Source organism: Artibeus jamaicensis, unplaced genomic scaffold, assembly GCF_021234435.1.
Source record: "Artibeus jamaicensis isolate MK-2021 breed Jamaican fruit bat unplaced genomic scaffold, CSHL_Jam_final contig_76, whole genome shotgun sequence".
NCBI classification, from domain to species: domain Eukaryota; kingdom Metazoa; phylum Chordata; class Mammalia; order Chiroptera; family Phyllostomidae; genus Artibeus; species Artibeus jamaicensis.
The window spans coordinates 4,255,674-4,273,171 of NW_026521954.1; the positions used below are offsets into that span (position 1 = coordinate 4,255,674).

General features: G+C 39.4%; 1 protein-coding gene across 1 annotated transcript; it reads left to right on the plus strand.

Annotated features, from left to right (window-relative positions):
• The first annotated feature begins 4,133 nt into the window (after positions 1 to 4,133).
• TLR1 (toll like receptor 1) lies at positions 4,134 to 10,233 on the plus strand. The gene is made up of 2 exons (XM_037140357.2): positions 4,134 to 4,223; positions 6,760 to 10,233. The coding sequence occupies exon 2, from the start codon at positions 6,814 to 6,816 to the stop codon at positions 9,184 to 9,186; it is 2,373 nt and encodes a 790-aa protein (XP_036996252.2). The 5' UTR covers positions 4,134 to 4,223; positions 6,760 to 6,813; the 3' UTR covers positions 9,187 to 10,233.
• The last annotated feature ends 7,265 nt before the right edge of the window (positions 10,234 to 17,498 follow it).

Sequence of the window (17,498 nt, forward strand, 5' to 3'; positions counted from 1 at the left end):
AAGTAAATGATGGGGGGAGATATTGGCAAAAAGTTTGACAGAGGGTGAATGTCAGTAACATAAAAGAAAACATGAAATTAACTAGTAAAAACATAACCCTGGAAGAGAAGTAGGAAAATTTTGTGAATGGTTAACTCACTAAAGGATACAAATTGCCAATAAACATGAAAAACCATCCTAGACATCTATAATAAAAAAAATTAAAATGAAACAATACGAGACAGCACTGGCTATAAAACAGACAAATCTGTAAAATGTTACTTTTGTGGAAAATGTATGAAACACGTACTCTGACACACTCGTGGGGGCAGCTGGATTGGGACAAACGGCACGGAGAGCACTTTTTTCTGCAGTGCGCATCCAGGGCACACTCCAGGGGGTGTCTGGGGCTGGGCCCGTGGGAGGGCACAGCTCAAGGGCAGGGTGTGTCTTTGTAGGCTGATGATGAAATGTTTCTAAATGGGTCGTGGTGATGGTTGCACAACGCTGTGAATATACCTAAAGCCACGGAATTGTACACTTCATTTTAATTTATTTTTTAAATCACAGAACTTTTTTGATAGAGATTCTATTGAATTCTGAATGGAAGCTCAAATTCAAGAATAAAGTATATATTAATACTCAAATGTAAAAAAGATTGAACAGTTATAATATCTTATGTCCTTTTGCTGATAGTCGCACAGAGTCAGCACAGAAAATGTCATCCAACTTGTGTACAGAAAGGTCGCCCTTCTCAGAAACAGGGAACAGAAATCTCTTTTTGTAAGTTCCTCTGCCTGCGTAATGTTCTAGAAGGAAGCTCGTTTCCGAGGTCGACAGACCCGAAGTCAGCAGAGAAGGTCTCTTAAGAAACCCATCAGCATCTGTGATGTCTGTTTCCACAAGTATTTCTTTCAAATTAGTTTTGCTATGCACTGTGCTGTCCTAGAGTCCCAAGTACAAATTGAGTTCCCCTGTGTTGTAAACACTACGCAGATTTTCTGCGTTGCTAAATACGTGTGCTGGGATGAAGGACGTTTATGGTGTTTTATAATTTCTGGTCTTGCAACCTGCTCTCTATGTTTTGAATTGGTGTCAGAGCCGCTAGTAACAGATTGGTGAAGAAGCTTTGATACACTTGATAACTATTTACGCACAGCGTGATAGGATCTGCTGGTGATTTTCTATCACTTCTCTGAGGACTCAAAGTGCCTGTTTTTTGCTAATTTTTACAACAGGTTGCTGCTGTTTCTGTGACCTGACCCAGTGCTCTCTGTCTCAGGTTTGGGAAGAGGTCGATGTCCGGATTGTGTCTCCTCCAGGTTGCCGTTGCTGACACCTTTGCAGGCATCACTCCCAGCTTCTCCATTTATTGCATATTAATGCAATAAAGTTCAGAGGAATTCAGCTAGCATTTCTTAGCTTCATTTGCCCATTTTTTGTTTTGTTATTTTGCTGTTATTTTAAAAGACAAGAGTGGATTCCTTGGGTGTGCTGGCAACAACCCAAAGCAAGTTTGTCAGACTTTACCTGAGAGTAGAGATTGTCAGATAGCATGCTCTTCACAGGAACATTTTTAAAAATCACTTTTTGAAGAAAGTTTGACCATATCAGTGGAAAACAATGTGAGCACCAGAGTTACTCTGACAACCAATTTGTTTCTTAAAAAAGACCCAATTAGTACACATATTCTATTAGCATGTGAATGGTCTTTCCTCTTTATGAATGAGTTTAAGCAAAACTTTGACCTTGACCCCTCCCTCTTTCCACTCTGTCACTTAGGAGTGGTCTGATCAAAAGGCAAGAAGAGAGCAAAACAGCTGAAACACACCCAGACCGGCACGCCCACCCACTCCAGCGAGGCTACAACCATGAGCGTTTTGGAATCCGCCAGCACCGATCTGTGGGTTATTAACACCACCTCCTTCAGCTGGACAGTGAGTCGACTGTAGCGAAGTACAGAGCCACAAAGATAGGATTCTGTTTTAATGCTGGCCTATCAAATTAACTCGCAGTCCATGTTCTACGCATGAATAGGAGAAAATAGTTAAGGTTGACACTGCAGTGTAATTTCAGCTGGCTCCAATAGATGGCATAGAAGAGCTCTGCTCCCAGCATTAAATCTGGTTACCAGTGAAATACATGTTTGAGGAAGTACTTCACTTTCCCACAGACCGCCAGTGAGACGGACCAGCAGACTGTTTCGGTAAGTGATATCCTTTTCAAATTATTATTTTATAAAAGAAACTAATGGCACAAGCAGTATTTGGACACAAAAGTCTCAGTCTCCATCATTAATTCCTGGGTGTTTTACTAAGTGGGTTATTTCTGATATATATGTGCTGCAGTTTGAACTAACATTTGTTTGTTAGTTCCTTATCCTAAGTCAGAGAAAGGGTTTGTGTGTGTGTGTGTGTGTGTGTGTTTGCTTTTTTCCTTGAATGACACCTCATGTCAAGAATGATTTGTTTGCAAGAGATATATTTGAGTCAGGAGATGAATATTTGGGTCACACACATTTTTGCATTATTTTCTCATGGAGTTGCTACCTGTTGACTTCAGGTGGTATCACTCTTCATTCGGCCCCTCTCCATCTCTTTGCCATGAGAATTCTGATAAAAATGGGACGGGGTGGATTACTCCTGCAGGCAGTGCTGTCTTATGACTGCTCTGCTTTGCTCAGCAGGTTTATTTGTCTCTTCTCTGGGTGGCTTCCACAAGCTGTTCTTTTGTTTTCTCGGGCCACTGAAACTAGTCTGCAGTGCTCCTGGCCAGGTGGAGCTGTAGGTTTTCAAAACGTTTCCCAGGTTTCACCCAATTTGATCGAAAGAATTGAAAGTGAGTGCATCTTTACAAAAAAAAAAGTCACAAAACCACATAGGTAACAAATCAGAAAAGCTCTTGAACTTGTTCCCATCTTTTCAGCCTGTGGTTGATAAAGAGTTGGTTGGCCTGAAGGCTCCCTTAGTATTTGCGGACTGAAGTCGGCAGCTGGATAGACTGTGTGTTCATCGGTTAAGACAAGTCAGAGTCCTGATTTGATGTCCCCAGTGTCTCCAAACAAAGGTAATTCAAACAAATTGATGCATCATATCATATACTGGGAGGCTAAACTTACTACCTCACAGAAACTAGCAGATACATCTAGTGATACTTTCAAATTAAAACATCCTTCTACTAATCAACTTAGCAAATAATCATTCTATTTGGTAGTAAAAGAGTTTTGAGATGCTAATATATATGAGATTCAGCGCTGGTTATTAGGACTTTAATCTGAAAATCTTGATTTTCACTGATTTAACAAGTTTTATATATATATATATATATATATATATATATATATATATATAAAAAGATCTTGTAAGTACCTAAGGCTCAGTTTCTCGTATGTATTAATACTTTGACTCCTTAATTACAGAAACAGTGATGGTATTCTGAGTACTTCAAATTAATTACTATAAATGAAAGAGCAAAGTGAAAGTTGGGCAAATAGAAGATAGCTGAATCAATTAATTTTGCTAAATATAAAGCCAAAGCCAAGTTTTCACTAAATGCTTGGGGACAGACAGTTTTACAAGTGTAAATGTTTGTGGTGATTGCCGTTGTTAAGAAGGAAGACAACTTTGGTTTTGCTTACAGTGGGGTCACTGTGCGCCAGGTCCGATGGTCCATGGCACAGGCACGGGGTCTTCTCTCCCACCCTTGTCTCTCTGGTCACTCTCTGTACACCAGGCCTGACTGTACTGATCGCTGCCTTCTTGAACTTGGAAGCCAGAATTGGTCAGTCAGGCATGCTATATGGAGCGTTGGTCAGAAGGCAGAAAGATCTCCAGTTTTGAATTCTGGCTTCGAATAAGTAAAGAACCTCATTTGAGCATTAAGCCCAAGCCACATTTACTTTGACCTACTTTTACCAGATAGTTCTGTTTGGAGATATTAGGCACCGGTCCAGGCAATAATTGAATATTATTTTGATTCTCACTTAAGTACTTATCTTTGTATGACTAGCTCTTTCAAGAAGTCTGCGAGGAAGAATTGGGAAATTTCTGGGACTTTCAGTCAAATACCATCAATGCCAAAAAATGCCACGTTGACTTTGAACATGCATTTTAATGTGTTAATGTATGTGTCCTCTTTCTTGCACAGAGTCTTCATGAGTGGTGATGGACAGGGCGCTACTGGGCCCTCTCCTATATTAAGAGAAAGCAGGGTAACAAGGGATCCTTGGGCGCCTCTACAAAAGGGTAAGTCCAAGCAATGTTTCAAAAACCAGATACCTTTGCACATCTAACTTAGAGAAATTTTTCAATGCAGGGTTGCTTCTGGGACCTGAATTAGAGTCAGCCTTTGATATCCGTATAACAAACCCCTCGGGTGCTCAAGTTTCTTATATATTGTAAAATGACATAGTATTTACATATAACCTAAGCACATCCTCCAATACACTTTATATCATTTCTAGATTACTTTTAAACCTAATACAATGGAAATGCTATGTAAATAGTCACATTATTGAGGGAGTAATGACAAGGGGGGAAAAAGCCTGTATATGTTCAGTAGAGACACAACCATCTTAGGCTTAACAATGTAGTGCACACCAGAAGTAATATAACATGTTTTAAAGGATATTTTTGATCTGAGGTTGGCTGAATGCGTGGACACAGAATCCAGGACTAGAGAGGGCTGACTGTATTTAGGTCCTTCTGTGCTCACTGAGAGAGGTGAGGGGATATGTGAAGAGGAATTTGACTTTGCTGGTACAGTTGGCTTGCTTGTCTAACGCAGTCTAAGGGATTTGGAATAAGATCCTTGCAAGATCTGTGTAGCCACATAGCACCAGCTCAGAGTGTCCCTAGGCAGGGAGAAAGGTATCACTCTCTAGAGTTCACCCCAACACAATTCCCTCTGGCCTTGTGTGACATTGAAATAGTAGCACCAAAATAGTCTCTGAGATATACCCCTACTTTTGCTGTGTATAATGTGTACTTTTTTTTGCTCAAATTTGAGGGAAAAATAAGGATGTGCATTATACATGGGTAGTACTAGTTCTGTATCTACATGTTTTTAATTCTTTTATTTATGCATATGTATCAAGAGTGTAACTCTAAAAAGCAATAATGATATCTATATACAAAACGATACCTTAGAATGTGATAATCAATTTTCTATATAAATAAAAAATTGAATTAAAAAATTAAAATGGAAGATTTTTTCCCCTACAAGTTTGGGTCAGAAATGTGGGTGCACATTATACACAGCAAAATACAGCAGTGGGCTGATAACTAGAGCAATAAGCATGACCTGGAACAAAACACTTTATAGAGAATAAATACATATTAGATCGATTAGTTTAAAAAGTTCTCTGAACAAGACAGAGGAGGAAACTTCTTCCATCCTCAAGACGCCTCACAGCTCACTGTCCCCTCGTCACTCTCAGAATAGAATCCAAGCTCCTGGCACCGACCTGCCCCCTGTACAGAGTTGGCCCTGACCCCCATCATCCTTGCTCACTCCGTGCCATAGCACTGAGCTCCCCTCCATGCCTCAGCACCATGCCCCTTGCCTCTCCCTTCACCAGAAATGCTTCCCCTTCTGCCCTGAGATCTTTATTCTGGTTTCTACCCCAAGGCCATTTTTTCAGAAAGGCCATCTCTGACTAATCCACCTGAAAAGACCACCATTAACCACGGTTATGTACCTGCCATTATTCCTGATTCATCTACCCTGTTTTACTTTTCTATATAGCACTTATCCCTACATGATTTTACATTTAGTCATTTATCTATTTATTTTCTGGTTCCCAACTAGGTGATAAGCTCCTTGATAATTAGAATTTTACTCTGTTTGCTGCTTGAGCTCCAATTCCTAAAATATTGCCAATAGGTTGTCAATAAATACTGACTGAATAAATAGATTTTTTGAAGGACCATTTATGATGATCTAATTAACTTTTGAATAAACCAAAGTCAGGCCTTAAACCATATACAGATAAAAAAGCTAATGTAATAAGGGTCTGAATTCAACCCCATGGGAAGAAAACCGGTGAGAAAGTCCTAGGAAAGTGTACAGTAAAGGTACACCTGGCTTGAATTCCAGGTGATCTTGGGAGGGTTGAAGCTGAGAGTCCTTGTGGATATATAAAACCATCTGTATTAGATTTCTGTGGCTGCTGTAACAAATTACCATAAAGTTGGTAGCTTAAAACAACAAAAATTCATTTTCTCATGGTCTGGAGATCATGGTCTGGAGTCCAAAATCTAAGTATCAGCCGGCTGTACTCTCCCCGGGGCCTCTTCCAGCTTCCAGTGGCTTTTGTCATTCCTGGCCTTGTGGCCGTATCTTTTCAACTTCCACCTCTGTCTTCATACAGCCTTCCCCTCTGCATCTCTGTTGTCTGCTCTTGTCAAATACCCCTCTGCCTTTCTCTTGCAAGAATACTTGTCATTGGATTTAAGGACCACCTGGATAATCCAGGATGATCACCTCAAGATCCTTAATTATCTCTGCAAGACCATGTGTCTCAAATAATGTAACATTCACAGTTTCTGGAGATTATGACATGGTTAGGAAGTAGACGTATCTGCTGGGGGTGGGGGGCACCATTCAAGTCATTGCACTCTAGAGGTAGTATAATTATGTATCAATATGTATATTTCCCTGGTTTTTGATTGTGTGATGCCAAAGAATGCCACCTTCATTTTATGAATCTCTAGTTTAAAATGGTTAACGTCAGCCATGCCTAATGTAATGCAGTCATTGAATGTGGGTTTTTTCTTCTAGGATCTGTATTAACATGCTCTGAAGAACAGCAACCATAATGTCTAGTGGGACAACATGACAGAAACTAATTTTACCATCTTCCATTTTGTCATCATCTCCATGTTAATACTTGAGATCAAAATCCGCTCATCTGATGGAAGTGAACTTGTAGTTGACAGATCAAAGAGAGGTCTCATCCGTGTTCCGAAAGACCTATCCCTGAAAACAACGGTCTTAGATATATCACGAAACAATATATCTGAGATTGAAACCTCTGACATGCTATCACTATCAAAGCTGAAGATTTTGATAGTTTCTCATAATAGAATTCAGTCTCTTGACATCAGTGTTTTCAAATTTAACAAGGAATTGGAATACTTGGATTTGTCCAACAACAAGTTGAAGAAGATTTCTTGCCACCCTGTTGTGAATCTCAAACACTTAGACCTCTCATTTAATGTATTTGATGCCCCGCCCATATGCAAAGAGTTTGGCTCCATGTCTCAGCTAGAATTTCTGGGTTTGAGTGCCACACAGTTACAAAAATCTGGCATGCTGCCAATTGCTCATCTTCATATCAATAAGGTTTTACTCGTCTTAGGGGACCTTTATGGGGAAAAAGAAGACCCCGAGAGCCTTCAAGAGCTTAACACAGAGAGTCTGCACATTGTTTTCCCTGCAAGAAAGGAATTCCACTTTATAATGGATGTATCAGTCAGCACGGCAATAAGTCTGGAACTGTCTAATATTAAATGTGTACTAGATAACAATGGATGTTCTTATTTCCTAAATGTTCTGTCAAAACTTCAAAATAATTCAAGATTATCAAATCTCACTTTAAACAACATTGAAACAAATTGGTATTCTCTCATTATGATGCTTCAGTTGGTTTGGCATTCAAGCATAGAGCATTTCTCAATTTCTAATGTGAAACTACAAGGTCAGCTTACTGCCACCAATTTTGATTATTCAGACACTTCATTGAAGGCCTTGTCTATACACCAAGTTGTCAGTGATGTGTTCAATTTTAAACAAGGTGACATCTACAGAATATTTTCAAATATGAATATCCAGAGTCTCACAGTGTCTGGCACACACATGCTCCACATGGTTTGCCCGTCCCAAATGAGCCCATTTCTGCATTTGGATTTTTCCAATAATCTCTTAACAGATACAGTTTTTAACAATTGTGGAACCTTGGCTAAGTTAGAGACACTTAGTTTACAAATAAATCAATTAAAAAAACTTGTAAATGTAGCTCATATAACAAAAAAGATGAAGTCTCTACAACAATTAGATATTAGCCAGAATTCTCTAAGTTATGATGAAAGTGAAGGATATTGCTCTTGGACTATAAGTTTATTAAGTTTAAATATGTCTTCAAATAGACTTACTGACTCTCTGTTCAGTTGTTTACCTTCCATGGTCAGGGTTCTTGATCTTCACAATAACAAAATAACGAGGATTCCTGAAGATGTCATCAGTCTGGAAGCTTTGCAAGAACTCAATGTTGCTTTCAACTCCTTAGCCCACCTGCCTGGATGTGGTAGCTTTGGCAGCCTCTCTGTACTGATCATTGACTATAACTCAATTTCCAACCCATCAGCTCATTTTTTCAAGAGCTGCCAGAAGATTAGGTCCATAAACGTGGGGCACAATCCTTTCCAATGTACGTGTGAGCTCCAAGAATTTATCCAAAGTATAGGCCAAGTATCAAGTGGGGTGGTAGAGGGTTGGCCTGAGTCTTATCAGTGTGACTACCCAGGAAGCTACAAGGGGACCCTACTGAAGGATTTTCATGTGTCTCCGTTAACCTGCAACACAGCTCTGCTGATTGTCACCATTGGGATCACTGGACTGGTGTTGGCTGTCACTCTGACTGCCCTCTGTATCTATCTGGATCTGCCCTGGTATCTCAGGATGGTGTGTCAGTGGACTCAGACCCGGCACAGGGCTAGGAACATACCTTTAGACAAACTGCAAAGGACTCTGCAGTTCCACGCTTTTATTTCCTACAGCGAACACGACTCTGCCTGGGTGAAGAGTGAATTACTGCCAAATCTAGAAAAAGAAGATATACGGCTTTGTCTCCATGAGAGGAACTTTGTTCCTGGCAAGAGCATTGTGGAAAATATCATAAACTGCATTGAGAAAAGTTACAAGTCCATCTTTGTTTTGTCTCCCAACTTTGTCCAGAGCGAGTGGTGCCATTATGAACTCTACTTTGCCCACCACAATCTCTTCCATGAAGGATCTGACAACTTGATCCTGATCTTGCTGGACCCCATTCCGCAGTATTCTATTCCTAGCAGCTATCACAAACTCAAAACTCTCATGGCACAGAGAACTTACTTGGAATGGCCAAAGGAGAAGAGCAAACATGCACTTTTTTGGGCTAACCTAAGAGCATCCATTTGTGTTAAGTTGATGGAGCAAGCAAAAGAATAGATCACACGTATATCTACAAATATTCCTTCTTCACTGTGGCTGTTTTTGGAAGTTCCAACAATGACTTTATTTGGCATGAACATGAATCCAAACATGACTTTGAATTTATGAAATAGATAAAAATGTGTATTTTTCAGGTTCCAAATGATGATTTTTCATCATTTATGGTAATAAAAAATGAAGTGATATAATTTTGATATAAACCATTAATTTCTAGCCCATGGGGGATTCACTTGTTTTCACTTGAGTTCACTGAATTTATTACATAATCAAGAGAAGCACCTGTTGGAACAACTTCAGTGATATATGTGTTTCCATGTCCCAGAGTTAATGATAGAAAACTCCTTTCTTTTTACACCGGTAGCTGGGTTTGTATGGTATATTTCCTTAGCTATTGGTGCATTTTTCATTTCCACTCAGCACTTGGCTCTATGTGTTGAAGGCTGCTTATTGCTAATGCTAGAGACACTCTCCCTGAAGGGCTTTCTTTCTGGCCATGAGAACCCACTTGGCCCACAAAATGGCAATTCAGAAGCACTGGAGATTGTCCTTGGAAGCAGCCCTTAACCAATGTCACAAAGAGAATTGGCAGATAAATACCCCAACTTTCTTGCCTATTTAGAGGGGGTAAATTTGGGGGTGTACTTTACACTCTCCCTGAGTTCCCCAGGATGGTAGAATTCTGATTCCCCATGCTAGAAAACAACTTGATAAAGCATTCTTTATTGGGTTTCTTTTTATTATCTCATATCCTCATTCCTCCAAGCTGTTTCCTGGGATCAGCTCTGAAGTAAATGACTTGTAAGACTACATCTGGGGCATCCACATCAAAAGCATTCTGTATCTCAGGCCAAATGAAAACTTGGTTTCCTGTGGCTGGAGATCTTGCTGAAACTCTAGTTGTCTGCATTGGCATGCACAACAGCCTTTGCTGTTTTGGTTAGGAGAGGAATGTGTCAATGTGGACCGCTTCTGTACGTATAGCATCCTTGTTTGTGGGGACTATGAAACTAGGGCATGGGCCAATTAAAGCAATGCAAGAAATGAGCTCTATCTGATATTTTTCCAGCTCTATTTTAGCAGACATTTTTCATACTCATCAAATATTTTCTGTCTACCCTTTGATGCTGGCAGCCTGACAGCGCCTTGTCATAGCTGCCTCATCTCACACTTCATGCCCATGGCTTCACCTATACCACTGCACAGGATGTTTGTAGAAGCTTGCTCAACCATTCTGGTATATGCACAAACCTGGAAGTGCCATAGATATCTCTGAGAAGAGCCTTGACCATTTAGATATTTCTGTTTTATTTTGGGGGTAAAAGGAATGAGGCATAGTTCAGTGATGGATTTTAGCTAGAACTATTGTGGTGATCATTTCACAATATACACATATGTCAAATCATTAGGTTGTATACCTGAAACTAATAAATATGTCAATTATATCTCAATTCTTTTAAAAAGTCCACCACCACCACAACAACAAAGGAAATAAGTGAGGCATAATCTACATCATTCCTCAAAGAGTCCCCAACAGGACTGAACATTACATAGGAGTAACCAGATCAGCCACTCAGTCTTGGATTGGCTTTCTCTTCTTCCTTGTTTCATTCTTCTTAGTTCCCTTAATCTAAAGCACTGAGATTACATCTTCAAACAAATGATCTACACATAAAGTTCTTGTCTCAGTCTTCACTTCTGGGAAGAGAAACAAGAATTATATGTGTGTGTGTGTGTGTGTGTGTGTGTGTGTGTGTGTGTGTGTGTGTGTATCTTCTTGCCCTCAGAAATTTAGACTTGATCTGGATATTCATCCAGATAACTAGAATAAAAGTCAAGGAAACAATAATACACTTAGATTGAGTGAAGAAAATCTTAGAAATAATGTTTCTTCTACTAGGCTTTGAAAGAAGACTTTAATTTAGAATTTTTCAATGTGTGATAAAGAATAGGAAGTCCATTCTAAGTAGAGAGATGCAGATAAAAAAGACAGGAATACCCAGCTCTGTTCTGGGATGATGTCGCAATTTGACTGAAAAATGAAAAATGACAGTGAGATATAAGCATGGAAAGTCAGATTAAGCCCTGGTTGGTGTGGCTCCGTGGATCGAGTGCTGGCCTGTGAGCTGACAGGTTGCTGGTTTGATTCCTAGTCAGGGCACATGCCTGGGTTGTGGGCCAGGTCCCCAGTTGAGGACATGTGAGAGGCAACCAATAGTGTATCTCTTATACATTGTTGTTTCCTTTCTCTAAAAGTAAATAAATACAATCTTTTAAAAAAGGAAAGATTAAGATTATATTATCAAGGGTCTTGAATTTCAAGTTATGAAGTTAAAACTTGGAGATATAGGAAAGTCATCATTTAAACTTCTATGAGTAATAATAGTGAAAAGAAAATTAAAATCATGAAGTATATGCTAAAAATATATGAACACTCTAGTTCTGTAATGGAAGTTGCAGACAGAACTGGATTTTCCTGTTTTCTCTAGGCTGATTGCACTTCCTGTATTGAACTTCAAGATTTCAAAACCAAGTTTCAGTTGTCCAGCACCACTTGTGTGTTAGTTTGCTAGGGCTGATATACTGAAGTACGGCAACCTAAGTGGCCAAAACAACAGAAGTGTATCGGCTCAAAGTTCTGGAGGCTAGAAGTCCAATAGCAAGATGTTGGCAGGGTTGGTTCCTTCTGAGTGGGAGGGAAGACCTGTTTCTCATTGGCTCACAGAAAGCTGTTTTTCCCTATTAACTCTTTACATCATCTTCCTTCTATGCCTGTCTGTCTCCAAATTTCCCCTTTTTATAAGAACAGTAATCATTGGGTTAGAGTCCACCCTAATGACTTAGTCTCAACTAATAACATTCACAGTGATTCTATTTCTAAAAGGTCACATTCTTAGGTATTGGGTTTAAGATTTCAACAAATAAATTTTCAGGGACAGAGTTCAACTCATTACATCTTGCAAGTCTAAAAAATATCCTTAAATGGAGGCCTAAAGTCAATTAAAGTTTATGTAACAAACTCAAGATTTTGAGAAGTTAGATTGATCGTATATAAAAATATTTTATCTCAGAAGTGGTTTTAAGAAATCTGGGAGGAAGTTGAAATTGTTTTGGTAGAATCTCTTATCAAAGAGTCCTAAGTTGGGTGAAGATGAATTCAGGTCAATGTATGGACAAATATATATTAATGAAAATAAAGTTTGCACAGGTAAATTAGAGGAAATATTGCAGAATGGGTAAATATGCAATCTTTGATTCTGAATGTCTTGGTTTCAGTGCTAGCCCCATCACTGATTTGTGGATGACCTCAGACAGTCACTCAAGCTTTCTAAGCCTAGGTTTCACTATTTGTAAAATGTAACCTTAGAGTAGCTAGCCAAGACCTTTAGATTTCCAGGTATAAATTAAAGACCAGGGACAATATGTCCCCTAAACGGCAGAGGCCACATGGCAAGCTTTCTAAGTGGTTTTGTTGAAGCCTCTCTTCCTAAGCCTGAGGTGAGGAGCACATACACTCCCCCCGGTCTCATATTATTGTTAGGAAAATTAAATGAGTTAATGTATGTAGTGTGCATGGAACAGCGCCTTGCACAAAGCAGAAACAAATGTTAAAAAAACAACAACAAATTTTAGCTATGATGATGATGTCCTAATTACTACGACTGTTATTATTATCACCTTCTATTATCTTATGCCACCAAATGCGAAGCTGAGCTGGAGCTGAGGTGCTAATCTGCTAATTGTGTTCAGTCTAGACTGTCCTGGACTTTCTAAGATGAAATGAAATCAGAAAAGAGACAAAATTTTCTACAGAAACCTGGAAACAGCTCTGTGTTAAAATGAACAAGCAAATGAGCAAGCAAACAGAGATTTGCAAAATGGCAAATGGGGAAATAACAAATTGAGCAGTAAACTGGTAGCAAATATCACATATAATATTCTCTTTTTTGTTTTGTTTTATTTATTTTTTAAATATATTTTATTGATTATGCTGTTACAGTCGTTCTATCCCCCCTTCATTTCCCTCCACCCTGCACACCCCCTTCCCCACCATTCCCCCCTTTAGTTTATGACCACGTGTCTCAAGTTCTTTAGATTCTATATTTCCCATACTATTCTTGCCCTCCCCCTATCTATTTTCTATTTACTGTCTATACTACTTATTTTCTGTACCTTCTCCCCCTTTCTCCTTCTTCCATTCCCCTGTTGCTAACCCTCCATTTGATCTTCATTTCTATGGTTCTGCTCCTGATCTAGCTGTTCTCTTAATTTGCTTTTGTTTTAGGTGTGGTTGTTAATAACTGTGAGTTTGTCGTCCTTTCACTGTTTATCTTTTTTATCTTTTTTTCTTAGGTAAGTCCCTTTAACATTTCATATAATAAGGGCTTGGTGATGATGAACTCCTTGAATGTGGTCTTATCTGAGAAGCACTTTATCTGTCCTTCCATTCTAAATGAAAGCTTTGCTGGATAGATCAGTCTTGGATGTAGGTCTTTGGATTTCATGACTTGGAATACTTCTTTCCAGCTCCTTCTTGCCTGTAAGGTCTCTTTTGAGAAATCCGCTGACAGTCTGATGGGAACTCCTTTGTAGGTGACTGTCCCCTTAGCTCTCTTCCAAGACAACGTAAGGATACTTCTTAGAACTTAAATCTGTTAGTCCCCTCCCCCAAAGAAATCAAAGCATTGGAAAATATGTTAAGGGACTTTCTAAGAAATTAGAGCAAAAAAATTAATTGTCAATGCAAGAAGGAAAAATAAAGACCTGAGCTGGGAGATCCATGGGTGTTCCAGAAAGAGAGAATGGAGGGCAAGACATTATCAAATAAATGAAACAAAGGCTGGCTGGTGTGGCTCAGTTGGCTGGGCACTGGCCCACAAATGGAAAGGTCATCGGTTCAATTCCTGGTCAGGGCACAGGCTGGGGTTTGGGGTTCAGTCCCCAGTTAGGGCACATACATAAGGAGGCCAATCAATGTTTCTCTATCACAACAATATTTCACTTTCTCTTTCTTCCTCCCTTCCCTTCTCTCTAAAATAAAAAAACAAAAACAAAGAAATTCCATTGGAGGACATGAGTCTCTTAACTGTGCCCAGAAAAATTAATGCTATAAGGCACCCTCTCATGACATTTTAGAACACCAAGGACAGTGGCCCTAAAAGCTTTCACACAGAGAAAAGCACACATGAAGGGTCAGAAACCAAATGGCGTTGCACTTCTCAATACAATACTAGAGACTAGAAAGTGATAGAGCAATATCTTCAAAATTGTGTGGAAAATTATTTACTACTTAGAAATTTAGATTCTGCCAAACAGTTGTTCAGATATGAGGCAGGGCATTTAAGTTCCATCTCCAATTTGAAATTAACACACTCTTTCTTTGGAAACTACTGGAGGGTGTGTTCCACTGCAGCAAGTGAAAACCGAGAAAGGAGATGCTCGGTGTCCCAGGGAGCAAGTGGGCTGCGGTATGAGAGAGGAGCAAGGACTTTTCAGGGCGGTGGTAACTCATGAGCAGAGGATGTCAGCTCGGCAGCCACCCTGGAGAATACCTCGTCCATTCTGGAACAGGATCATTTAAAGTTTTTGACTTGAGAGATATTTGAGAATGTGGGGAAAATTATCATAGATACAGAGAAAACTAACAAAATAAAATACAAAGCAATTTTTAATGAGAGAAAAGCTGAGGAGTGTAATCATTGAGCATAGTCATAGTACATAATGTAGTTTTTAGTGATATATGTACATAGGACATATGTACATATGTATGTACATAGGACACATAATGTGCACATATTACACATAATATCCTATGTGCATATAACATGTGTACATAGGACATATAATATACTGTATTTGCTATGTGTAATGTGCATGCACATTTTTGTGCACATTTATACACAAGATTATTATATCATTATAGCCATGTTATGTAGTCATGATACCCATGTATAATGCACGCCCTTATTTTTCCCTAAAAATTTTGGACAAAAAGGTACACATTATACCTGGTGTGAATTATATATGGTGAATGCTGTGTGGCAATTTAACCAAAAGTAAGACAGAGCTGTTTAAAAATGTGAATGATTGAGTTAGAAAAATATTTATTTATTTATTTAAAAATTTTTCTAAATATTTTCCTGATTTTATTTTTAGAGAGAAGGAAGGGAAGGAGAAAGAAAGAGAGAGAAACATTGATGTGCAAGAGGTACATTGATCCTCTGCCTCCCACATGCCCCCCACCAGGGACCTGGCCTTCCACCCAGGCATGTGCCCTGACCTGGAATCGAACCTGTGATTTTTTGGTTCACAGGCTGGTGCTCAACCCACTGAGCCACATCAGCTAGGGTGAGAAACAAGGTTTTAAAGATATGAATGACACCAGATATAGTTGGTGTTTTGATGAGTATTTAACATTAGATTCTCAAAAAAAAAAAAGTCCATGACAAAGAATTAACATTTTCCCCATGACTTCTATAAGTCGAGAAAAATTAACTAAACAATAAAGTTCTGATTTGCAGTGTTTGCCAATTTCATGCTGCAAATACTCCCACCATAGTCAGTTTTGAGGGACCAGTGAGATGTCACTAAAGGTAAAATTTGGAGCAGTTGCACCAGCCATTGTATAGTGTTTCCACCATAAAGATACAATAGACATCAATAATCCCAAGAGCATAATAACAGTAAAATAATTAGGAAGTGCTGAGTTTTAAGTGCCTATGCCTTTTGTTTTTTAATATAGTTAATTGCAAGTATATATAGTTTTATTTTTAATAGTGGGTGTTTTCAATAACTGGCTCACAAAATTCTTGAAAATTAAAAGTGGGCTCTCAGGAGATGCCGTAAGCTGGACACAGCAGACCACTGGATATATTGGAAATATTGAAATAAGCATGATTCAGTGTGTAACTTTTTTATATTGAGTCAAAACAATGGTATGTGGCTTGGAGGCAAACAAGGAAATCCAGGGAGATTCCTCATGCTTGTGTGTCTTACAGGATTAAGTTTCTCCATGACTCAGTCCAAGATAAACACCAAGCAACTCATTGATAAAGTTCTGTTAATAAAGTTACTGGTACCTGCATGAGAAATTCACACTTTCGACCTTTCCTTTTCTCTTTTTCCTTTGCTACTCCCTGATTAGCTTACACTTCTTTTTCCTTTGCCATTCTCTGCTTAGCCTATAATTTTTTCTTCCTTTTTTCTTCATTCCTTTCCTCTCCCTTGCCTTTCATCCTAATTTTCTCCATCTTCTTTTTCCCTATTCTTCTCCTGTGTTTTTGCTTTCTCTTTTTGATCTGCTATCCTTTCTGCATTTCAAAACGTTGCACTTTTTCTCTTCCTCTTAAATCTTTCTTTATTATTTGCCTAGCCTTCCTCTTCTCACCCCCCATTCCACTTCTAATAATGTGCACTTTTTCTGTCTTGTCCCTAAAGCCTTTGGGATAGTTTCTGAGGACACAGGTCCTAGTAGATTTCTCTACAACAGTATCATTCACAAAGTGAGCAGGGCCACTTGACAAAGGAAGAAGGAGCTGGAATCAGGAGGGGAGGAAATGAGAAATATTAATATTTGGGACCTCTGGGCAAGATGGAGGCATAGGTAGATACATTTTGCCTCCTTGCACAACCAAAAGAAGGACAACTTATTAAAAAACAACAACAAAAAATAACCAGAACTGCCAGAAAATTGCACTGTGTGGAAGTCCAACTACCAAGGAGTTAAAGCAGAAACATTCATCCAGAGTGGTAGGAGGGGTGGACACAGGCAGCGAGGGTGGGGAAGACTCATGACAAGGTGGTGGCTGGAGGACTGGAGCAGGTGAGGTGGTGGCTGGCAGACCTGGCAGTCTCACATTTGCATGTGGATAAACTGGGAGGAATAACTGGGGAGTGAGACAGACTGCATAACCCAGGGTTCCAGTGGGAAAATAAAGCCTCAAAACTTCTGACTATAAAAATCGATAGAGATTGTGATGGTGGGAGAAACTCCTAGCCTAACAGGAGAGTCCACTGGAGACACTCACTGGGTCCTAGAATGTACACAAACCCACCCACCGGGGAACAACAGCAGACGGACCCAGTTTGCTTGTGGGTAGTGGGGGAAGTGTCTAAAAGCTGCCAAAAGCTGAGCAAGCAGCACTGTTTCCTCTCAGACGCCTTCCCCACATACAGCTATGTGGGTTGACCCACCCTGGTGAATACCTAAGGCTCTGCCCCTTACTACATAACACACCAGTGACGACAAAGAAATATGGCCTGAATGAAAGAACAGATCAAAGCTCCAGAACAAATACAACTAAGTGATGAAG

Coding starts and splice junctions, on each gene's coding strand:
- TLR1 (XM_037140357.2), top strand. CDS start 6,814: ATGACAGAAACTAATTTTACCATCTTCCATTTTGTCATCATCTCCATG.